The sequence below is a fragment of the Lissotriton vulgaris genome, chromosome 4_1 (genome assembly GCF_964263255.1).
Source record: "Lissotriton vulgaris chromosome 4_1, aLisVul1.2, whole genome shotgun sequence".
NCBI classification, from domain to species: domain Eukaryota; kingdom Metazoa; phylum Chordata; class Amphibia; order Caudata; family Salamandridae; genus Lissotriton; species Lissotriton vulgaris.
Window position 1 is genome coordinate 1,872,263,510 of NC_141691.1, and position 25,290 is coordinate 1,872,288,799.

The 25,290-nt window shown below is 44.6% G+C and overlaps 1 protein-coding gene across 4 annotated transcripts in view; it reads right to left on the reverse strand.

The window, feature by feature from the left end:
- MTSS1 (MTSS I-BAR domain containing 1) overlaps positions 1-25,290 on the reverse strand; it is a 534,479-nt gene that overhangs the window by 104,604 nt on the left and 404,585 nt on the right. For all 4 annotated transcript variants that reach the window (XM_086966201.1, XM_086966203.1, XM_086966202.1 and 1 more), the window contains exon 6: positions 21,614-21,688. In XM_086966201.1, the coding sequence (XP_086822327.1) occupies positions 21,614-21,688 (75 nt within the window). The remainder of the gene's footprint in view (positions 1-21,613; positions 21,689-25,290) is intronic.

The following is a 25,290-nucleotide window of genomic DNA, read 5'->3' on the forward strand; positions in this document are numbered from 1 at the left end:
GCTGAAGTGCCAGCCAGCATACTAAACCTGGGCCAAAGCTCACATACCATTCCAGAACCATAAGGATGGACAAAAATTACAGAGTGGCAGAGCCGCATGGGGATAGTCCTTCTACACAGCATCTGCTGTTTCAAGAAAATGGCCAAAAATATGTGAACAATATGTCACATTGCCTGTTCTGTGTATGGCTAATTGTACTACCCTACAGCCAGAACCACTACTGGTAGTCTTGTTGTTGGCACTGTTCTTAATTTGCTTACAAAGCTGGGAAGCAAATGCTTACTTCATGATTTTCATTAGGAATGGAAGCTGGGGGATTGGGCGGTACACAGCAACAACAGTGGGTCTGAGGCCATCCTTCACTAGAAGAAATATCCTTGTGCAATCATGTGTATAGATATGCAAACGCGATGCTACAGATCACCTAACTGTGTCTCCTCCCTCTCTTCTCATTTTCTTTTTCTTCCCTTTCTCCTTTCCTTTGCCTGTCATGATTATCAGCTACCAATGTTCGCCGAGGTAGGCTCACTTATCCATTAAGGTGCACCACCTTCACATTATGCATGCACATGTAACATTTTGCCTTGGATACCCTGCTATACTCCTTCTGTATGCCTTATGAAAACCAATAAAGTATACTGAACAAAAAAAAAAAAAAAGATCTGTTTGTTATAGAGGGAGTCAGGGAACAAGCCTTGAAAGGAAGGCACTCGTACCTTCAGTCTAGGCTTGACTGTTTACCACGAACACGCCTCTCTAAGGAGCTTGGCATGATACGGTCTAAATAGAATGGCATTTTAAGGGAATAATGGAAGTTTTATAGATTACTCAGCGTGAAAGACGTCAAATGCATTCATCCGGGTGTGCTCCATGAGCGGCATGGTAGTCACTGATGTGCTTCCTGGTCATGTCTGTTTTCTCTTTGTATAATCTATTGATGGTAGTGGACAGTTCGGTTTGTGATTCTGGTAGGGAGTGATGAGATGCTTGATGGCTTTGAGCAGTGCAGCTGTTTTGAAGGGGTGTGACAGGCTGCTTTGTTTCAGTCTTTACATGGAGGAGATTGTTCTCAAGTAGGCGAGGCTTTGCCAGGGCTTTCTACGCTCTTGCATAGGAGTGGTTCACTTCTTATCCACGAGCTTCTGTTAATAAAAGAGGGCCAAAGGCCTTGATTTTAAGATGGCGATTTGAAGTATAATGTTAAGAAAAATTGGAATGGTGTTGTTGCTGGTGGAGGGGTACAGTGTGAAGAAGTGTGGCTCAAGTGGAGAACTGTGGCTCAATGTTAGAGCGGCAGACCCTGATGCAGAGGTCTAGCCCGGGACCAGGGTTCGATTCCCAGCCTCGGCGGGTCTTGGGCTCAAAGTTTCACAGACCTGATAATTCTCGCCTCGGTGCCTATTCCAATCATGGAGTCCCACTCTGCAACTCTGGGCAATAGCTTGCTTAATCTCCACAACGCTAAGGATGCCTGGCCTCCACCTTGGGGGTGCCCAGGAGTGGACGCCTCGCAGGGAATGCCAGGATGGGTTCCACAGCGGTATTCGTACAAGCGCCTTGAGACCCTTGGGGGTGAGTAGTGCGCTATACAAGTATCAATTTACATAATTACATAATGTGAAGGATCTAGTTCTTCAAAGCAGTGTAGTAACTGGAACTTTCTATCTGCTATTTCCTGCTATGAACAGCAGATATAGCCAGAATCTTCTGGAATGCAAAGAACCTTCAGCATTGACATCTTTGACCTCATCACCACAGCTCCAACCATATACTGAAGCAACACTTTTCTGCGAACGCAGGGTGTTGTGCCGCAGAGCCCTTCTTATTTCCCCAGGTTGCAAACTCAGAAGAAGGTAACCCAGATTTTTCTTAGTGTGCTTAATATTAACAGGAAAAATAATGTAATTCATATATCTAGCAGGGATTATTGTAATTAATGTTGTGTTATGTCAAAGTAACTATTTTTCATTAGATGAAACGTCACCGTTGAGTTAACAAATGTTAATATGTGATGAGCAGAAAAAACAACTTCTCCATAACAAAGTTTTTTAGAGAAACCTCTGTGGAAACCAACCCTGCTAAGCATGGCCTTTGCCTGTGAGCAGTGAGTGTTAGCCACAGGGCCCGGCACCCAAACCTCTATGGGCGACCAGCCGGACCCGGGGTCCACACTGCTCAGGGGACAGGGTATTTGCCATACCGGACTGCACAGTAAACCATTTTGGAGAAAACAAAAAAGCTTTTTTTTTAAAATATGCTAATCACGAATTTGTGAACCCAACTTCAGATCTACAAATCCCAGGAATTTGTATCTTTTGAGGGTATTTTCTACAACTACTCGTCGCATCTTTCCTGGGGTGGCAACATGCCTCCTAGCACTCTTAAACCTTCTCGGTTTCTTTTTTTCTGGATACGGCTTCATTGCCAGCATTCTGGGATGTTAAAAGCAAACAAGAATTTTAGTTGCTGCCAAACATGCAGATTGCCCGAGTCCTCAAACCCTCGAGGGTCTCTGAATGCATACTAGATAAAAAGAAGAAAAAAACACTTGCTCTTCCGATGCCATTTGTGTATTTTTCAAATCTATCCTCCTCTTGGATCAGAATCTGTGACGTATCCACACATTAACTGATCAGGTATGCAAAAGTGCCTGCCTATACAGTTCTTGAAGATCACCCACCAACAAATTCTCAAAGATTACTGAACAAATTTACACCAAACCAAACAAAAGAACTCCTCCGAGTTTAGTGAAATTTCACACAGCAGTTTCACTGTTGTGGAATACAAATTACATTTATAGAATTAAAATGTGACAAAACACAACTTTGTTTTTGGACCAACCCCTTTACTGTCCATTTCACACCGGCGCCCCTGCTGCAAGAACCCAGAAATGTCAAAACTTTGTAGTTTACTCTATTTGACTGGAAAGTTATCTGCACATTTTTCAAATGGCACCAACATCATAACAGAAACAGAAAACGTCTGTTTAATGGAAGAAAATCTTTCCAAAAGCAATAGTATATATGTTCATTGAAATAAAACTATAAACCTATGGTCAGGGAAATTAGGGACAAAATATAAAAAAAGAATACACCACCGAAAACTGTCTAGTTTCAGCATAACTCCATATATAGATTTATTTCCATCTTTGAATGGTTTCACTGATCCAGATACACATATCAGTTTTTTAATGTCTCAACCTGTAACGGCGGGTCAGGAATGGTCGGAACACTATGTCTTGGTAAGGAGGGTTTTATTTTAACATAAAGTTTCTTTTTGCGTAAGGTTAGTCTTTCTCTTGCAAATTCGGCAGGATCCGTGGTGCTGACTGTCGAGGGGTATTCCTTTCCTCTCCTACTTCTGGTGTCAGGATAGTACTTCCTTCAGAGAGGCCTCTCTCAGTGGTTGTCCCCGGAAACAAAAGAGAGAAAAGGACCAATTTACTGTCACGTCCTCTACGTTACTGCCAAGGGTACCAAGGGAGTGAGGGACACCTTCAAGTGCGTTTTACGTAATTCCGAGTTTACGTGAAATAAAAGTGAGGGAGGGTATTATCGGGGAAAAGGGAAGTGCTGGGTTCTAGGGTTTTGTAAGGCTTTTTACCGCAGGCACCGGCCCCCGCCTACCCACCCAGTTCAAGACTTTCTCCCGTACCTGTCGTAGCCACACACCTCCCGCGGGCGTGTGGCACGGCGCTGCGCGGTCTCGTTGGCCTCCTGGCACGTCTGCTTCAGTCAGGGCCTCTCCGCTTCCGTCCTCGTCGGCCTCTCGTCCTGGAGCGGCGGAATCCTCGTCTGCTTCTCGTCCTGGCGTGGAGTGTACCTCGTCTGCTTCTCGTCCTGGCGTGGCTTATTCCTCGTCTGCTTCTCGTCCTGGCGTGGCGTATTCCTCGTCTGCTTCTCGTCCTGGCGTGGCGTTTTCCTCGGCTTCTCCAGCACCTACTCCCCAGTCGGTGACGTCACACGCCGATCTCCAGGGTTCCGGGGTTTTAACCAATGCAGCGAAGGCCACGTCACGATGGGCAGTTCCGGCTTCCTGTTCCGTGGGCCAGTTAAAGGGGCCGCGTTGTATTTCTTGCGACGTGCTGGGCCAGGAAAAGGAATCGTCCTGTGAAGAAGGATTAACGACATCTTCATCATTTACTGACCACCAGGATACTTCTCTGCCTCCGCCCTCAGTGTTAGGTACTGTCCCGGTCACCTCGTTACACACCTCCCCCCCTGGATTCTCCCGATCGGGGAGAAGGGGCGATCTAGACAAAAAGTCAGCGTTAGCGTTGTCCCTCCCCTTGCGATGTCTGATTACAAAAGAGAAGGGCTGCAAAAACAAGGACCACCTGAGAACCCTAGGATTGAGGGACATATTCCGCTGCATCCATTGTAATGGCGCATGGTCTGTATAGAGTACAAAGGGACGACCTTCCAGATAATACCTTAGTTTATCTACGGCCCACCTAATAGCCAAACATTCCCGTTCAATTGTAGGGTATTTCCGCTCCCTGGGGTGCAGCTTGCGACTTAGGAATAACACCGGGTGTTCGATACCGTCTTCCCCTTCTTGGGACAGCACAGCACCAATCCCCACCTCAGAGGCATCAGTAGCTAGGGAGAACTCTTTGGTGAAGTCAGGTGGTATCAACACGGGATTTGAAGTGATCGCCTCTTTGAGGGTCTCAAACGCCTCCCTAGCCTCCTCTGATGGTCGTAACAACTGTGAAGGCTTGGACGCTTTACTAAGGAGGTCTGTCAAGGGACTGGCTTTAGCAGCAAAGTTCTCAATGAAGCGTCTGTAGTAGCCTATAAGGCCTAAGAATCCTCTCAAATCCCTTTTGGAGGATGGAAAGGGGGTCTGCCTAATCGCCTTGATTTTCTCTTCTTGGGGAGCTATGACACCCTCACCGAGTAGAAATCCTAGGTACCTCACCTTGGGGAAGGCTGCTCGTGATTTTTTTGCGTTAACATGCAACCCTGCCTTATCAAGAGCTTGTAGGACGTTATGAACAGGTCCCAAATGTTCCTCCCATGTCTTACTGAATATTACAATGTCGTCTAGATAGACGGAACAATACTGGTTCAGATCAGAGAGGACTCGGTTCATTAGCCTTTGAAAGGTGGCAGGTGCTCCGTGTAATCCAAAGGGTAGTACATTGAATTCGTAGAGCCCTTCCGCAGTAGAGAAGGCTGTTTTTTTCCTGTCCTCCTCTCTCAGTGGCACCTGCCAGTAACCTTTTGTAAGGTCCAGTGTAGTTATAAATTTTGCTTCTCCAATCCTTTCTACTAGCTCGTCCACTCGTGGTATAGGATATGCATCAAAGGCCGATATGGCATTCAAAGCCCTAAAATCCATACAAAAACGAGTGGACCCATCTGGTTTTGGTATCATAACTATGGGGGATGACCAATCGCTATGAGAGGGCCTGATGACTCCCAACTTAAGCATTTCTTTGACTTCTTTTCTTACATCCTCTCTCTTAGCGGCCGGAATTCTATAAGGTCGCTGCTTGACTACCTTTCCCTCCACTGTCTGAATATGGTGTTCTGTCAGGTGAGTTAGGCCAGGGGTGTCCGAAAATATGGAGGAAAAGGGTCTGAGAGTCTGTAACAACCCCTCCGTCTCTAGTTTCGTTAGCTCTGGATTGATGGGCAACTGGTCTAAAGTACTTGGGGACTCGCAAACTGGTAGACCAAAATGGGCTGCTTTAGGAGGAGGACCGATCCATTTTTTAAGCAGGTTTATGTGAAAGGTTTGGGTTCTAGAGGGAGACAGTCGGACCCTGTAGGTGGTTCGACCTATCGTATCAATTACGGGGTAGGGTCCTAACCACTCGCTTTTAAACTTCTGAGTGGAAGAGGGTAGCAACACCAACACCCAATCTCCCTTGTCAAGCGTGCGCCACTTTTTCCCCTTGTCGTAGTAGAATTTTTGTTTTTGTTGTTTCTGTTCTGCATGGGAATAGGCCAAATCCCTGAGTTTCCCCAGTTTAGACTGCAGTTGCTGCGTATATTCTAGGAGAGATCTTTGTTCCTCCAAGCCTTCCTGTTCCCAAGCCTCTTTGGTTATCTCTAATAGAGACCTGGGTTGCCTTCCGTATAACAACTCAAAGGATGAACATCCTAAACTACTCTGCACTTGTGCCCTTAATACATACAGGGCTAGTGGTAGAAGTTTGTCCCAATCCTTGTTTTCTACGGAAAGCATTTTCTTCAAAGTGGTTTTCAATGAACGGTTATACCTCTCCACGAGGCCATCCGTCTGCGGATGATAAGCTGAGGTTTTAATTTGGTGGACATCCAACAGTTTACACACTTCCCTCATTAGTTTTGAAACAAATGGGGTCCCTTGATCGGTAAGGATTTCTTTTGGGAATCCTACTCTCGCGAACAACTCAACCATTTTGTCCGCTATATTCTTGGTGGTAGGAGCTTTTAATGCAAACGCTTCAGGAAACCTAGTATGATAATCAACTATGACCAGAGCATATGTATGCCCGCTGGTAGTTCGAGGTAATGGACCGATAAGGTCCATCCCCACTCTTTCAAACGGTTTTCCCATGAGGGGCATAGGTTGCATAGGGACAGCTTGAGGTCGTGTCAAGTTCTTTTTTTGGCAGATTGCACATTTCTTGCAAAACATTTCCGCCTCCTTGTAAAGTCCTGGCCAAAAAAAATGTCGTACGATGTTCTGGGTGGTTTTCTCTGGCCCCGTATGCCCTGCTGTAAGATGTGAGTGAGCATAATAAAGTATCTGTTCACGAAAGGCAGATGGCACTACCAACTGAAGGTCATCCCCTGCCTTCCCTTCTCTGTACAATAAATCCTTTTGGATTATGAATCTGGGATACGTTGGGGAAGGGAGAGTTTGAGCAGCGTGTGCTGCTTCCCAAGCATTCAGTAGGGTGGAGTCATTGGCCTGGGCAAAACGGAAATTTCTATCCATTACCCATGGTTCCTTTACCAGGTACGCGGTAGCTGTCTGGCGCTGGGCTGACAATTTATCTTGGAAGAGAGTCATAAAGTCGGGGTTATCAACGCCCAGGATGATATCTTCAGGCAGTGTGGATATGACCCCTACTTTGACTTTCACAGGGGGTCTATTCTGGGGTTCTATGACCAACCGCGCTACAGGATAAGGACGTACATCACCGTGCACGCATCTTATGTGCACTTTCTCATTAGGTATAATCTGGGTAGGTTGAACCAATTTCTCTTGTATTACTGATTGCCGGCACCCTGAGTCTAACAACCCCCTTATATTGGTGTTGTTGATCCTAATACGTACATAGAAGGAGGGACCCATTTCTGCTGAGTACATGACAGCTCGGGGAATGTAGCCGACCTCCATGGGCTCCTCTGTCGATTTTTTCTTTGGACACATCCGAGCGATGTGTCCCCATTCCCCACAGTCAAAACACTGGGGTCCTTTAAATGGGACGTTATCCAGCCTCAACGGTTTTGGTCTGGCAGGAGGGGGTATCTCCTGTTTCTTTTTGTCACTTCTCAGGTTTACCGCCAGTTTGCTGTTTTTCTCAGAGTCCCAAGCAAAAGTTCTGGGTTGAGCTCGTGCATAATTGGTAGCCATTTCAATCGCTTGGGCCACCGTTAATCCAGAGTGTTGGCGTAGCCACCTTTGAGTTCCGTAAGGCAACGCCTCCATGAATTGTTCTAAGACTATGCTGTCCATAACGTCCTCTTTGCTTCTTTGGCCGGGCTTTAACCATTTTTCTGCCGCCATTTTTAGTCTTAGATACAAGGTTTTGGGATTTTCCCCTGCTACTCCTCTTTCCTTCCTAAAGCGGACCCGATAAGCCTCGGGATCTAATCCCAGGTGATCCAGGATAACTTCCTTAATTGTTACATAAGGTGTATTTCCAGCATGATTTGCCACCTGGTAGGCGGCCTGAGCTTCCCCAGTCAACAAAGGAGCTAAAAAAAATGGCCATTTCTCTGGGGGCCATCCACACGCTTGAGCAGCTCTCTCAAAGTTTGAGAGGAAGGCATCAGGGTCCTCCCCAGGAACATATTTTTGTAGCGATACTCCGGAAGGATGGGGACTTCCGGCCCTACGCTCGCCTCCCACTACTGGTGTCTGGGCTACCTTCTGTAGACCTTCTATCTGGGCGGTAAGAGCGGTCTTGAATAGTTCTCTGTCTGCGTCGGCTACAGAGATCTGATTTTTTATGGCCCATTCCAATTTGTCCTGTCCTTCGATTAAATGTTTAATGACTTGATCCATCAGGGTCTGCTGGTGGGGGTCAGGCAATCCCACTTCTGACACCACTTGTAACGGCGGGTCAGGAATGGTCGGAACACTATGTCTTGGTAAGGAGGGTTTTATTTTAACATAAAGTTTCTTTTTGCGTAAGGTTAGTCTTTCTCTTGCAAATTCGGCAGGATCCGTGGTGCTGACTGTCGAGGGGTATTCCTTTCCTCTCCTACTTCTGGTGTCAGGATAGTACTTCCTTCAGAGAGGCCTCTCTCAGTGGTTGTCCCCGGAAACAAAAGAGAGAAAAGGACCAATTTACTGTCACGTCCTCTACGTTACTGCCAAGGGTACCAAGGGAGTGAGGGACACCTTCAAGTGCGTTTTACGTAATTCCGAGTTTACGTGAAATAAAAGTGAGGGAGGGTATTATCGGGGAAAAGGGAAGTGCTGGGTTCTAGGGTTTTGTAAGGCTTTTTACCGCAGGCACCGGCCCCCGCCTACCCACCCAGTTCAAGACTTTCTCCCGTACCTGTCGTAGCCACACACCTCCCGCGGGCGTGTGGCACGGCGCTGCGCGGTCTCGTTGGCCTCCTGGCACGTCTGCTTCAGTCAGGGCCTCTCCGCTTCCGTCCTCGTCAGCCTCTCGTCCTGGAGCGGCGGAATCCTCGTCTGCTTCTCGTCCTGGCGTGGAGTGTACCTCGTCTGCTTCTCGTCCTGGCGTGGCGTATTCCTCGTCTGCTTCTCGTCCTGGCGTGGCGTATTCCTCGTCTGCTTCTCGTCCTGGCGTGGCGTTTTCCTCGGCTTCTCCAGCACCTACTCCCCAGTCGGTGACGTCACACGCCGATCTCCAGGGTTCCGGGGTTTTAACCAATGCAGCGAAGGCCACGTCACGATGGGCAGTTCCGGCTTCCTGTTCCGTGGGCCAGTTAAAGGGGCCGCGTTGTATTTCTTGCGACGTGCTGGGCCAGGAAAAGGAATCGTCCTGTGAAGAAGGATTAACGACATCTTCATCATTTACTGACCACCAGGATACTTCTCTGCCTCCGCCCTCAGTGTTAGGTACTGTCCCGGTCACCTCGTTACACAACCATAATGTTCTTAATAGAGATTCTTATTATATATATATTTTTACCACTATAAATGTTTGCAAGCGTTTTCTAGGGGTCCAGGAATTAACACGGATTGTGATCACTGTAATGAGTTAGTTCATGCACTTGGTTAGTGAGCTACCAGTGGTTTTTGAACATTGGGGACGTTTTGCAGCCACTAGGGTGTGAGGTCGTCACCGCCTATGTTGATCTGGGGCCAGCTTGCTATTACATAAACTATTTAAAACACATTGGCAATGTGAAGGTTCATGAACTGCAGGTTCTGACTGGTGCACTGAGAAAAATCCCATTGTTCCTCATCCAATAAAATAAGCTTTGGTTCTGTCGCGATCAACCACGGTCAGCGAATTCAATGGTCAGCGAACTCAACGTCTTCTCAAACAATCAATTAAAAACATTTTCTCTAACTCAAAGCTTCTGAAGCAGGTCGCTGACCTACCATTACAGAAATACAAATTCAAATGTAACCGTAGAAACCTGAATTGGCGATTTTTAATCATAAATATCTGAACATGTACTGAAAAGAGTTATACCAAATGAACAGCCGGGTCTATTCTTGCACAAACTCTGCCATCTGTGTGTGAATCAGTCTTTTTTGCTGAAGGGAAGAACTAATGTTTGAAGGGGGATTGTGTATGTAGACAGCAAAAAGTGATTTTCAGTAATCTTTTTTGAACCATTTATACAGTATGTGACAGATTTGAAAAGAACTGAAACTAGAAAGCCCAGTCTCTCCAAAACTAGGAGCAGTCATTAAACTGTATTAGTAAAGACAAAAGTCACTTTCCTGTGGACTACCAGCATACAGTCAATAAACAAAGGTGTGGACGAGGTGAGGTTTAGTTGCATTTCTTGGCCAAATTTGGAAAAAGAAAATGTCCATTTTTAACTTGTTGATAACCGACACAAACGACCGTACCCAACAAGATGACAGACATCCTCTACACAGCTTCCAGGCACCAACGAGACTCATGTGATCCATAGTAATAAAATGCAATTAATAGATGAAGAGCAACTGTAGCAACAGGACATGCAGTAATCTTCAAGAACTCCCCAAGCTAAATGTTCTGAATTGGGGTCAATGCTAGTTCCGTAATCAGAACAGTGCATGAAATTTAGCGCAACAGGGGAATTTGATCTATATATGTATGTATGTATCAACTGTACATGATTTACTTTCCAATAATTCAATTAATTAGCCACAAATGAGTATCATCCTGCCTACATTTCCACGTCTAAGCTTCTTCACAGATCAAGGATCTTTTGCGATCTAAAGAGACCAAAATCCACCTCACAATAGCCTACAGTGCCCTTAATCCATATATCGAGGGTAAATTGTAGGGGCTGTTCTCTCACTTCACCGCCCATCACCCCCAATTCACTCAGTAAGAGATGGAGAGAAGCTTATTGATTAGGTTATTGATTCAATGCCTTCATGAACAGAGGCTTAGGAATCAAGAAGTTAAATATATAAGATGCCTGTAACAACATTTGTGATTAACATGATGTTATAAAGTTTTTTGTGGGAAAGGAAGGGTTGAACTTACTCTCAGGAAAATGACGTTGCCCGATTGGATCCAAAGAGGATAGACCTGCTACACATCTCGCAACATTATTTTTGCCTTTTATGTTAGTACGAGTTCCCACTTGTGTTCAGAATGAGGTCTCAAGCAGCTGTCGTCCTAGTCGTGAGCAGTAGGTAGGGTCCAAGGTTCTGTTGATGTCAGAATCACAGTTCTGATCTACTGAATTCTTAAGGAGTCCCTTCCTTTAGTAATGACACTTCACTTCACATATAGCTGGCATCTGGTACTGAACTAGATTTGCCAAAGGTAGCCGGTTTGCACAAATTATCATCCGAGACAGAGCTTGATCAAGAGACGACAGAATGAATTTTTAAGGAAGTGCTGTAACAGCAGCTAGAAGGCAATCCTTACTCAAGAGTGAAACATGATTTCAGACAAAAAGATGCAGACTGCAATCTAAAATAAACTGTCTGCATGATTCCGTCCTTTACGCAATAGGTGGAAATTCAGTATCCATGCGGTGATATATTTAGGCCATCTGTGAACCCTGTGAGCTCCCAGCTCTTTGATAAATGTATCAGGTTCACAGCTCTGAGTTACCGCACAGGCGACAGCAAGAGTGCAAACTATCTCAGACACACCACAGGCAAAGAATGTGAAGCAGCAGTGCAAGCTTCCCCAACCGAGCTAGTCAGACAGACAGCATGAGAGAGGGAGATGTGTGGTGCAGAAATGTACAATTCTTTACCTGAATCAAGATATTAGTAAAGCATTTCAACCACTGAGCTGATGACGATTCAGACATTTCTAAACTTTTTTGTGCAGTGGGGTCCAACGCGAGGATGTGTGAAATGGGAGCAGTGAAATGCAGGGACATAGGGAATAACTTTACAGGCTAACAGATCTTTTGTTTGGCTGTGTAGGAACAGAAGAAGTGGAAATGGAAAAACCACAATGCAAGATGCACAGAGCTGGTTTCCTCTTTCATTGCCAACAAGTAAGAAGTGAAAATGAGGACTTAGTCGACAGGGATCAATCAAGCTTCTTACCACTGAGAGGCTCAACATGCATCCCTTTATACTGTTGACACTGAGTGAACAGCGATTTTCATTGGTCCAGATCACAATTCGGGATAATGGTACGAAATGGACAGGATAGGTGGGATTCAAACATTGGATCACAACCTGAACCTGTCTAGGTGAAATGTTTGCTTATCAGTGAAGAAGTGAATTAATTAAGATGCAAAATATTTAGAACAACATCTATATGTGCAATGATTAACATCAAATTTCAAAATGAAATGACACGCATCATAAACAAGTAAACTGCACTAGGCACATGTAGTTATTCGTATAGGCCACAGAAATGCCTAAATGCAAGTTTTCTTTAAGCTAAAAGTGAACTCAACAATGGCACAATGTGCACAATGGAATTTAGAGACCTGACCTTAATGTGACATGTTTAGAAATATTCATCATAACTGCAGAATAGGTTTAACAAATGTTTTAAAGTTTCCTAAGAAACATCTAATTGTGATAACTAAACTTCCTCTTTACCCCATATTTCACATAATGCTTGAATAGAATAGTTGCCTATTTTAAAACAGTATTTCTTGTTGTGTTAATGAAATGTATTATTAAACAGTATTTTTGCAAGTTGGTGTTGCTCTTCTTTAGTATAGTTCATTGTTTACGCGATGAAAAATTAACATTAGGAGGTTAAATTGGGTTCAATGCCTTCGGGAACAGAGGCTTACGAATCAAGAAGTTAAATATATAAGATGCCAGTAACAAAATTTGTGATTAACATGATGTTGCAAAGTTTTTTTTGTGGGAAAGGAAGGGTTGAACATACTCTCAGGGAAATGATGTTGCCTGATTGGATCCAAAGAGGAGAGACCTGCTACACATCTTGCAACATTATTTTTTGCCTTTTATGTTAGTACAAGTTCCTACTTGTGTTCAGAATGCTATTGCACATTAATCACTTATCGCAGACCTATTCCTTGCCTTTTTTTGCACTGCTGCTGTTCTTCCTTTGCCTTATTATTGATGTTCGACTTTGACAGATTGCTACTGCATCGTATTATTGAGACTCTGCTGAGTTTCATGAAGTACTCTTAATGGGAAGTTCGACTGCTTTAATTGGATTTAGAGCTTTATGCTCTCTATAAGCTCATCATTGTCCTTAGTATTCAAACTCTTCAGGAGTTCTACTATCTCTAAAATCCTGGTCCGGTTCTTTAGAATACATTATTTTTCCTTTAAGGAACACGCATGATGCATTATTTGACGATTTGTTCTAACCATATTTTTATGGGATTTCAGTGAACTTACTTGAATTTATCGACTTATCTGAATAAAAGGAGCAAAAAAAACTTTCTAATCTCCTAATGAGAAATATACTTTTAAAACTAATTTAAACTCTCATCATTGCCTAAACATGGAAATGTCATAGTGATTTAACTTATGGTGATGAAATAGCTCCAAGTTCAAAACACAGTGGCGAAGATCCGTCACATGAAGCGAGTTGTACTAGGAAATCAAAGAGGGAACGGGGCTCAACCTTGAAATTCATGGTAAGAAAAGGTTGAACCATATTATGTTAATTTATCACCAACAAAGCACTATCACCAGCGCTAATAATGCCGACACATGTCACTGGTGTTCCTCGGTGGCCTGCCACTCACAGAATCACTTCTTGCAGCACACTGCAGAAAAGTACACAGGAGATATGAAGAACGTCTCCATCTCCCGGGTTAAAAGACTATTATTGTTGTGTACTGTAACAATCTGACTATAGAATCTGGCTACAAGAGACATGGTGGAACAGAATGTGGAATGTGTTGTACTTGAGTGTGTAATGTCCTGAAGGTCAGGATCTAAGCTGTGTCCTTTGCAGCCTGGCCGGAGGGCCCTTATTTGTATGCTGTACTTTCTAGTAGACAACATACTTGAAATACAGTAATTTTCCTGCTTATAACTTTTTCAGTGATGCACCCTTTGCATAAACAGTAATGCACCACTGTTGCAACGCGCAGGACAAATAAATAGGTGTTGCTGCCAAAAACCTTTCTTCGGATCCTGCACCCAACTTCGGCTACTGGTTCAGGTCGTGACTCCATAGACACCTCAGCAGTACTTTGGTTGTAGTGGACATCAAGGCACTTAATACACTAAGCTACACCCAAAGTACTGCTTCATTCAGAAAACAAGGAGGAACCTATCCATGCTTGATGTTTGTTGATTTTTTTCTAGCATTATATTTTTAATTACTAAGCTTCCCACATAAGGTGGCGGTAGGCTATTACTTGTCGACAACTCAATACAGCCAGAGGAATAAAAAAAAAACAAATTTTGAACTGCTGTTTACTTTAATTTTTGCTAATTGGGACTGCTAGAGTGTCCCAGTCCACTAGATTAAGTACTGGCGGTGTGCCCCAACTAAAATTAAGGTCTAGATGCAGAGCAAAGGCAAACCCAATGCAAAGGCATTAAGAAAATCGGAACTTTGAAAGTATGGGTAAGTGGGTCATAGAAAAAAAAAACTAGGTTCAATTTCCCTGCTTACAGCCCTCCCAACAAGAGGACGAGGAACATCGAATCCCAGATGGAGAAGACCTAGCAGTTCTCCACTAATGCCACAATGGACATTAATGGATAATAAACTTAGCCAAACAGGCACAAAATATAAATAATGTGGAGGATACCGGGCAAGAGCAGGGGGAGGAGCCACCGGAAATAAAAAGACAATCCACAAGGAGGGAAGAGGGATTGAAGAACAAAGAACACAGTGAGCGGAGGCCCTACCATGAAAAGAAACCAAAAAACAATGCAGGAGTTAAAATGTAAATGTGGCTAAATTTTTTAAGTAGTTCACATCCATAATATGCAATTGGGGATACCAATGCTGATGGACAATCCTATCAGCTGGTGCCTAAAGTTAGCTGAACCCCCAGTAGCTATTGGTTGAAAGGGACAGTCTAAAAACCCCTTTCTGTATGCTGTATATATGCAAACGTGTATATTGTGCAATGTATGATGACGTGAGTTCTTGCCATATAGCCAAAGATGTCTGTATGTGAAACCTAAAAAAGTGGGAGTTTAAAGGGCAAAAGTTAAGCATATCGCCGCCAGAAACCAGAAACCAGCCCACCAAGGAGTGATGGCCAAATATTACTGGCGGATGAGGCAAGCAGAGGAAAATACCTTAGCCCACTCTTGCTGGACAGAAATTGAACAGCAAGCAAGGCAAAAGAACTCCATTGTTACTGTATTAAACAAGCATTTGCAATGCAATAGGTCTCGCATTAGGAAAGTTTGAGCTATTGGCATTGTAAATGACAAATTTTGTATTTATGTGCTGGTTTTGAAAATAGATACATTAATAGCATTGTCATTTACAATGCCAATAGCTTAAACTTTTGCAAATGTGACAACTATTGCATTTGTAATGCAATATGTGTTGAGAGTGAGTGAGTGAGTCAGTGCGTGAGAATGAGTGGGGGAGTCAGTGAGTGGGGTAGTCAGTCAGTGAGTGGGAGCGTCAGTTAGTGAGTGGGAGCGTCAGTTAGTGAGTGAGAGAGAGTGGGTGAGTCGGTCAGTGAGAGTCTGGAAAGTGAGTGAGTGAGAGTGGGCGAGTCGGTCAGTGAGCGTCTGTTAGTGACAGTGAGTGAGTGGGAGAGTAGTTAGTGAGTGGGAGAGTCAGTTAGTGAGTGAGTGAGTGGGAGAGTTAGTTAGTGAGAGAGTGAGTGTTGGAGAGTGTCAGTGTGAGTAAGCGGGAGTAGAGCACGGCACCCTAGGCTCTAAATGGCTACATGTGAGCTGCCAATCGAAGCACAGTGTGACCGTCTGCTGGAAGAGTCATCAGCTGCAGCTCGTGGCAACACTCATGACAGAGGAGGGCGGCCATTGGACATGGAAGGTCCTGAAAATAGCAGCGCCCTCTCGACCATGCAGAACAAGGTGAGTTCAACAGGTCACTATGTTAGGGTGCACATATTACTTTTTCGACGCACTTCAGAAAACATGTTACAATACTCGATGACCAAAAAAAACTCACCGTGTTGTGCCTTATTGCCCTAATTAACGAAGCAGCTCTATATTAATATGTTCGTTCATGACCTCAAAATGCTTTTAGCAGGTAATTTTTTTAAAAACAGTAAATAACACCAGAAAATAGTCATGGGAAAGCAGTTTAGTTGAATTGCTCAGCTGTGCTAAGAAAATATCACTGCGAAGGTTAAATAAAGTATGTAATGGCAAAGGCGGACTGCTGATGCCTGAAAAGGCAGAAACGCGAGGCCGCGTCACCACCGAGAGTGCCGGGCGACGAGGCAAGTATGCACTGACGCCTGCAGGGGTGTCCGTGTCCCTCACCCGGAGGGAGGCATGTATGACTTCACCTTTATCGCGCAATCTGCTCTCCGAGGTCTAAGCGCTAGGCAGCTCCGCAATTACCATGAGAAATGAAATAATTTCTCATCTATGAAGTCACCAGCATTCCACGAACCTGACACTCGCCTGGCTTTTCAATCTTAAGGGACGGTCCGTTTGACTGCTCGGTCAATCTCCATCCAATATTTTAATCGGCATGGAACGATCTCAAAAATCTTTCTAACTGCATACGCCCAACACCGCACTCAATTACATTTCCGACTTGTGGCCCAAAAATCTCTCTAGGCGCAAATACCTCTGTTGTTGGTATTTTAAAAATCGTGTGCGGTGCATTGATGGCTGGTGACATACAGGGTGGTGGTATGGGCGCAAATCCCTCCGCCATTCCTTCAAGACAGCACACGAGGCGCAAACACAGGGTGGACCACTGACTTTAGCATCACCACGGTGCAGTGGAAGCAGCCAGGCCGCCGCTCAATCGCGGATCAGTGGGAGCTCCTCTCACAGCATGGGGCCTGTGTGGGACTGCCAATTCCTTCTAACCTGAGTGCCAGAAGGTGGAGATATTCGCAAGAGGACATGCGAACACCATGTAATACAAATCCCCCCCCCTTTCACTGTTTGAAATCTAACTTAGGAAGTGCATGAAATATTATGAATTAAAAGTCATAAATTACATAGAAACAGGGTATATCATTGGAAAAACTTCACAGCACCTACACTAAACAAGCCTAGCGTTAATAAAACTCCTAATGTGGCATACCTTAAAGACGTCGAAAGTGTGGTACTGTTGAATAAAGCGCAGTACTGTTGAAGAAAGCCAAACAGCTATTCTTGTGTATTCTGTGCTATAACAAAACAGAATCACCGGATTACGATCCATATATCCCACAACGTTGCTTTTGTAACTAATATCAACCGACGCTGCTTACCATAGGAATGGGTGTAACAACAATGACGCTCTCCTCCTCCAGGCTTCAATATAATCTTTCACTCGCAACCCTGCCGGTATTCAAAAACAACAACAAATCATCAACTCCATTCCAACTAGCTGACCCACACTGAATATCGCTGGGCACTTCTGTTGGCTCTTACCGCTATCTACGTCTCACTGCTCGAAGCTCAATACAACACGGTTCTACTCAGGATCGTCCCGATAGCCGAACCTGTTTGCCGACTTCCATTTAAACCACGTGTATACGCGGACCTATAAGACGCGAGGATCCATCTCGACCAATAAAAATTTGTCTTTCTTCAACTATTCGTCACGTGCTCGGCTCTCTCCAATGAATCCTCTCCTAGGCAACCAATGTAAACACCGCGGATTCAATGAAATGTTAACTTTACGTGCCTTTCACGATGGGCATAGTAATTGTGTCTATTTCATGTTGAGTCCAAAATAAAAAAATAAATAAATACCGCAAATCACCGCCGTCACTCTGCCGGCCTGCGACCAGGAAGTCAGGCAGGCCGGCGCGACAACAGGAAACAGGAAGTAGGAGGGCGGGAGCCTACCCCGCCTCCCACGGAAGAGCCGCGATTGGATGGAGCCGTGTTTGGCGCACCGGAGCAGGCAGGATCCTACCCTGCGCCCCGGTGCCGAAGGAGGGAAGAAGAGTCCTGCTGCCGGGCCCTGCAGCTGAGGAGAGCTGCCGCACGAAGGAAGCCGGTGAGTGGGTTGCTGAGCAGGGGAGAAGCATGTGCGCGCGCGAGTGCGGGGGGGGGGGGGGGGGGAGCATGCGCGCGAGTGCGGGGGGGGGGGCGGGCTTTGTATGTGTGTGTGCGTGGGTGCGTGTGACTGTGGGGGAGGGTGTGTGTGTGTGTGTGTGAGCGAGTGTCTGTGTGCCTGTATGTGTGTGCCTGCGTGTGCATGCGCTCGCCTGTGTGTGCGTGCGTGCATGCAGAGGGGTGGGGGCTGCCTGCCTGCGTCTGTGTGAGCAAGGGCTGTGAGTTACTCTGCGCATGCGCGGGTACTCTGCGCATGCGCGGGGCAGACGCGCGCTCCCGCGGTGAAAACTGCGAAGGAATTACGCTCGTGTCAGATTGGTGTCCACATTCCCAATAACGGGCCACAATAGGTCTGAAGCAGACACCCTCAATGCTCACGCATTGAGCGTAGGTCTGCTCGACCTAAAAAGTCACTTGCAGACCTACACCTTGAGGAGGCCTGGCACACAATCACTTCCTACTCCATGTTAAAAAAATGTTGTGAACACTGCAACCAAACAAATTTCTCTGTTAACGGACAAAACTGCCTTTGCAAAAAAAAACACAAAAAAAAACACGCATGTGCAGTGATTCAATCTTATCAGATGCTGAAACCACAACAATATCTGTCAGAACACTTCGCACAGCACAAAAACAATTGTCTGACGATGCTACGGTTGGGACACTTCCCCACGAAGGACTTCACCCGGAAATGGAACGTAGCATGGCCGATGAAAGAATGTCGACTGTGTGGACAGGGAGAAGAGACATTACTACACCTCCTATGCATCTGCCTTTCGCTTCTAGAAATTCGAAAAACTGTGCTTCGCATGATTTTCAGGAAAAATTAGTTAAGGACATGCAGAGCAGCGGTCATTGAATGCCTTGGAGGTTCGTCAATCCAACTGTCCTGCAAAGCCATTATGTTTTGGGAAATGGCAGCCAAAGAACTAGATAATACACAAGAATCAGCTTGAGTGCCTCAAATGATACTGACTGGTCCCTTCTCACCGGCTCCTGCACAATTCTCTGACCTCTCCTCAATTAATATTCTAGCACTTTTAAATTGTACATACTATAAAGTTAATATTTCCTATTTCTACTGCTGATGAGGACTGACTAATGACGACACAATGTTTTTATCTTTTGCACTTCTCCAACTATCACTTTTTAATCATTATGTATAACTTGCTTTTACAGTCTTTTATGATTTTTAACGAAATCAAATAAAAGTATTATTGACTTGACGATATCGCTGCCAGACAGATGAGTTTCGGGTTTAGATGGACAGTGATGTTAACCCCCGTATAGAATAAAGCGGGGGCTTGGAAGTTTTTTTACAGCACTTACAAAAACTTTAAAAATGTGAAATTAAGCACTATATAAACAAACAAAAAAACTGTTGCTACGAAACAGCAGTCAAGAGGGTAATGGAGTATCCCTGAATAATTGGGTTAGGGTGAGTATAGATGAGTGAGTTTCACTTTTCAGAAGGAGAAAGTGCAGCATCTATAAAAATAACTGCATCTAGAGAGTAGTTGGTTAAAAGAAAGTCGATAAAAGCATTATTTCACAGCAGGGTATGTCGTTACACCCTGTCACCCCAAGATCTTTTAAAGATGAGAAACACGGACAGCGCATTCATTTGCTTCCTTTTCCATCTCGATCATAGAGCCTTCGCAGGCTCCACTTTGGATCTAGTCTGACAGGGCACATTCACAGACGCTGCAACAAGAACTGGCCCTTTAGCAAACGATTGCTCTGTGAAAGGCACTGATGTAGCTGCCAAACAGCCCCAAAACGTATGACATACATCTGAACTAAAGTAGAACTACAAGACACTGAGCTCAACATCAGATTTCAGCTATTCTAAAATTGTACGGCAAGCCTAAACACATCCTGCTGGAAACTGGTGCAACCAATGCACACCTGGCACACCAGACAACAATTGAACAGTTTCACATACCCAGGAATATCACCCCACAAATCCCTCCCTGCATAACAAGAATGTCGAACCATTCCACAAGGACACAACCCACCATTCAACAAGCAAAACACCCACAGATCTGACCAAGCTACATACACCTACCACCCTTGGCACTTCAAACAGTTTTGTAAGGAAACAGATGGGCAAGTACATTCTATGCTACTCTGCCAATGTACCCTAAAAAACTCTGCCAATGCAACCCACATTGCTGTGCATACAGCACCAGTCTGTAAACATGTTGTCTGTAAACACATCTGCAAATACAACTCCCACAAATACAATCCAGTAGGGTCTTCAAACACAACCCTCGTGTTTCTGCAGACACACTCTTGGCCCGATTTACTGTTGTATTTGATCATCCCTTGCTCTCCATGATTATATACTGAGCCAGATGTGTTATCCCAGCATTATTTCATGATGGGATACTGTAGATTGGATTGACCTTGAGTGAAGTCATAACATATTCCCAATTTGTCTTCCAGAATTTCAGCATTATTTTTGAGGATCAGAGACCTATGCCTAATGTGCTGCTGGGTGCAAGTCCTCCAATCAGTACATTTCCTATTTTCTGAAAAAACACTTTCCCTGCTAGCTTTACCAATACATCTTCCTTGGATCTGAACATTAACAGAAACGTCTTTGAGCCATTATTGCTCTTGGTCTCGGACAGAAGTCATTCACCAGTTATTTTTAACCAATTCTGCTAACATGCTGATCACTGACCAGATCAAATTCCCAGAAGACTCCAACCTATATAACATTTTAAAGTTTGGATCCTGGATTTAAAGAAATAAACGGAGGAAGGCTCAGTTAAGCAGGGGCATTTTTCTCCAGAAGATTTCTTTGAAAAATGCTGTAGGCATCCACAAACGCTTCGGCTTTCTTTGCTATTGTTTCGAGAAGATGTTTCAAAGTTGAAGTATTGACATGTGATGCCTAATTGGCTAAATGTGGAGACTTTGGACAGGTTCTTCATAGCACGACAGAAGTATTTACAACACTATCTGTCATACTCATTGTAATCTTGCATTTTCGTCCACTGTATTCATCATAGTTGGTTTTGCAGTACATTTCCATTGCATGGTGGACAGCCTGTAAAATATGTCCTGATCTTGGCTCTACAACAAAACCATTAGCTCTCAGCAGTCGTGACACATTTCCATCTTCTTAGTACATCTTATGCTATGAAAGAGGAATCAGGAAATATATAGCAAAAGTTTAGGGACGGTGACTGCATAGGTTGGTTACATGACGGCATTAGAGGACAGGGAAAAGAACCTGAACTACAAGTTGATGGAAAGAGTGTGGATAAAGCGTGACAGGCGAGCCCAGATAGTTTTAATTCAAAGGTAGGAAGCGAAGAAAGGAGAATCTGTGTCGTGGAAATAGAGCATTTTGGAAGGGTTACAATTGGTGGCATTAAAAACACACTATTATAATGAGCTGTGGGGTCCATGCTAACCATAGAGACTACTGAGGCAGTCAACTCTGTCTGTGCCAAGGAAGAACTCTGTCCAGAAACCAGTGTGAGATGAAGATGGGCCAGGGTAAGCAGGCGGCTCAAGCCCATGCTTTTCATTTTTTGAACGCCATTCACACGTTACAGAATAGAAAATAAGGCCCAGAATCAAATAAACACCAATAATATAAAGTTGACTTTAAAAAGCACTTAGCTTCAAATGTTACCTTTCTTTGCCTTCTTCTGTAGCTTCAGTGTATCAGATGATTTCTTTTTAATCTCTTGTCGAGCTTTTTTGTATTCTAAAATGTTAAAAAAAATGTATTAGGACATGATAAAATACCTCAGGTGACTTAGGGTTGCGGTTTACACACGAAGGATGGATGATTACTGGTAACAGCAAACTAAAGACAATGAGACCAAATATTCAAATTCGAAGCACAACTTGAAGTGACTTAGGGCTCGTTATATTAAGTTTGCAAATTAAAATTTTCAAATATCAAATCAGAGCATTTTGGTGAATGTGGAAACGTTACAATTCCATGTATTATGTGCTTTCACTTGCCATGCGTTGCGTCACCTGTCGAGCGGACCAAACTGGACTACAAATCCCATGCGCACTTATCCCCGTGCCTCTCCACCAATCAGGGTAAAGTGTGGACAATGCAAAAATATTATATTTTTAGGGTGTAAAATTTTAAATTCTAATCCCCTACCAAGGCTTAAAAGTCATGTAATGGAATATGTGAACGAATACACCTCTACAAAGACAAGTTACATTCACAGAGCTGCCAAGCTGGCCCGGGTCACAAGAGTCCTAGCTTCTTCACCTGCAATACTTTGCATGGGACAACATTGTGGCTTTACAATCACACCCAGATCCAGCTGGCGGCTACATGCCATTCATGTAGGACAATCTCATTCCACACAGACACTATTCAGAAAATTGTCTGTCTTGCTTTTTTAATCAGCTTTTTCTGTCACTATTGATACTTGTTGTTTTTGGGTCACAGACGCTCAGCAAGCAACATGAGTGAATGTTGTTAGGTCTCGCCTAGGGAGTGGTTGCGCAGTCTCTTCGAGACATGCTGTGTTCAGGATATGGGCTTGAAGCACCTCCAATCTTTTCTAAGCCTCTCCCAATTTTTCTATTGGCTCCTCTTACTGTCCTTGGGCTTTTCATTGGCGAAACAGCTTACTAGTCCCTCCTTTTAAAATATTGTAACCTTCCATACAGACTGGCCCCGTTACATGGAATCTCAAGCTGCATGTTTGGGCTCTCAAGATGAATGTTTTTTTAACTCTTCTATGCACTATTTCTTTCTTTAGCTGTCCTTGAGCAGCGCTGGTCCTCTGCTGTCCTCGAGCAGTGCTTACGTGCGCCTTTATTTATAAACAGCACCAATATGCTTTTTTTTCTTGCCGTGCCTCAAAAGCAGACCCCACCCACCTCCAACACATCATCAAGCAGTGCTTGCTGTGCGTCTTTATTTATTTACAGCGCCTGCATGCTTTTTTTTTTTCTTGCCTTGCCTCAAGAGCAAGGCTTCCCACCTACGACCGCATCAAGCAGCGCTCACCATGGGCCTTTATTTTTTAACATCGCTGTATGCTTTCCTTTCTTGTTTTTTTGTGAGGTGGGGGATGTCTTGGACTTCTTTTGGTATGCGTGCACTTGCTTCTCACTTCTTTTCAATGGAGGTGAGTCTTGTTTTGGCTTGGAGATCTGCCTACACACAGCTATACCAAAGGGGATGATGGACGGAGCGATTAAGCAAATCAAACACTCACCCCCAGTCAACTGATCTGGGTTTAATCCATCATCATTCTTTAGCTCACTCCACCACCCCAGTTCAGACATGGCCATATGCAAATCAGTCTGACCCTGTGCCTCACGGGAACAGTCCAGCTCGAACTGCCAAGCCATGTCTTCCCTGGACTGGAAACAAGCATCCTGGGACCGGTTTCTGGCTGATCAGCAGTCATCAGCCAGGCTAGCTTGAATCCTGTGGCAAAGTGAGCAAGGGACCCACGTCTGAGCATACCCTGCCAACTTAGGGCGAACAAAGAGATACCAAAGGGGATGATGGACGGAGTGATTGAGCAAATCAAACACTCACCCCCAAGTCAACTGATTTGGTTTAATCCATCATCATTCTTTAGCTCACTCCACCACCCCAGTTCAGATATGGCCATATGCAAATCAGTCTGACCCTGTGCCTCACGATGCTTTGTTCCAGTAGAGGGAGGACCTGGTCTGGAAGTTTGGCTGGGCTGTTCCCATTGGGTGCAGGGTCAAGACTGATTTGCATATGGCTGGGTCCAAACTGGAATGGCATGGTGAGCAAAAAAACGATGGATTTAGGCCCAGATCTCTGTATTGGGGTGAATGTATGACATTGTTCTGCATTCTGTCCATCAATAGTTCTTTTTCATTTGTCACCCCGAGTGAAACGGGTATGCTCAGACGTGGGTCCCGTGCTCTCCATGCCACTGAGCGCAAGCTATCCTGGCTGAAGAGGGGTGAAACCCCGAAACCGGTCCTAGGATGCTTGTTTCCAGTCCAGGGAGGACCTGTCCTGGCATTTCGGGCTGGACTGTTCCCATTGGGTGCAGGGTCAAGACTGATTTGCATATGGCTAGGTCCAAACTGGAATGGCATGGTGAGCAAAAAAACGATGGATTTAGGCCCAGATCTCTGTATTGGGGTGAATGTATGACATTGTTCTGCATTCTGTCCATCAATAGTTATTTTTGCACAGCTGGCAGCAGCTGAGCAGGTGCAGCTCTCTCTTCTCCTCCCACTGCATTACTGTTATTGATTCGGACTGATCAGGGTTAACAACACTGCCGGAGTCCTGCTCACACTGTGTCCTCGGTGCCAGTATCTTATTTCCCGTAGGTCGCAGCCAGTCGGTCATACCTTTCGATTTTTTATTAATAGGTCTTTGGTAAATACGGATGCTGAGAAGGAGCAGCGCACAGTGCGCTGCAGCATCACAGTCATATGTTTCATCTTGTTTTGGGGAATTACAGCATGGCTGCGGGCTCCGTCACCTCTCACACGTCCACATAGCAAGACTAAAAAGCTAACAGATGTTTTTATTATCTAATGTCCCTTTGGAGTACAGGAGCTTCCCACCTACCCAGTGTGCCATGAGGTAGGTTATGGTTCCTTGTCGTGTGCTTTTATTCCCCACACAGGTTATTTGCCCTTTACAGAGATGTACATGTTGATGTTGCTTGTAGCCCATCTTTATTACTTTTGCGCACTTTGGAAGATATAAATGGGACCCAAGGCCAATGCATCTCTGGCACTAACTCAGTAAGAGACTCATCTACTGTCTTTTTTTTGGGCTAAAATCGTGTATGCTAACGTTTTTCTTATCGAAGTTTGCTTAACCCATTGTTTAGTTTGTCAAAGTCTAGGGTAGAGATTTAGTTTGTTTCTTGTCCACTTTGAGCCCTGTTGCGACTGAAAATGAGCACTTAGGTATTTACAACGCCAATAGCTCTAACTCTTACAAATACTAAATATATTGCATTGCAAATGCTTGTTCTGCACAGTCACTATTGCACATCACAAAAAAAGGTGTCCTTTAGTAACTTCAAGAGTGTCGTTCACATATTTGTCCCTAGATGTTTGTTTTCTATTGTCCCTAAGCATCAATTCTGCTTTAGTATTTTCTGTGGTTGGGTAAACAGCCACGGGTGGCGTTGATGACCTTGCACAGACATCAATACAGTGGCGGGATCTCCCTCCCTAACATTGAACCCTACTACTGGGCTGAACTCTTGGTGCCTATCAATGACTGGCTACACGCCCCCGCTACGCACCCCACCTACACACCCCACCTACGCACTTGAAAGACATAATATGGCAACTCGTACATGTTCCAGAGAT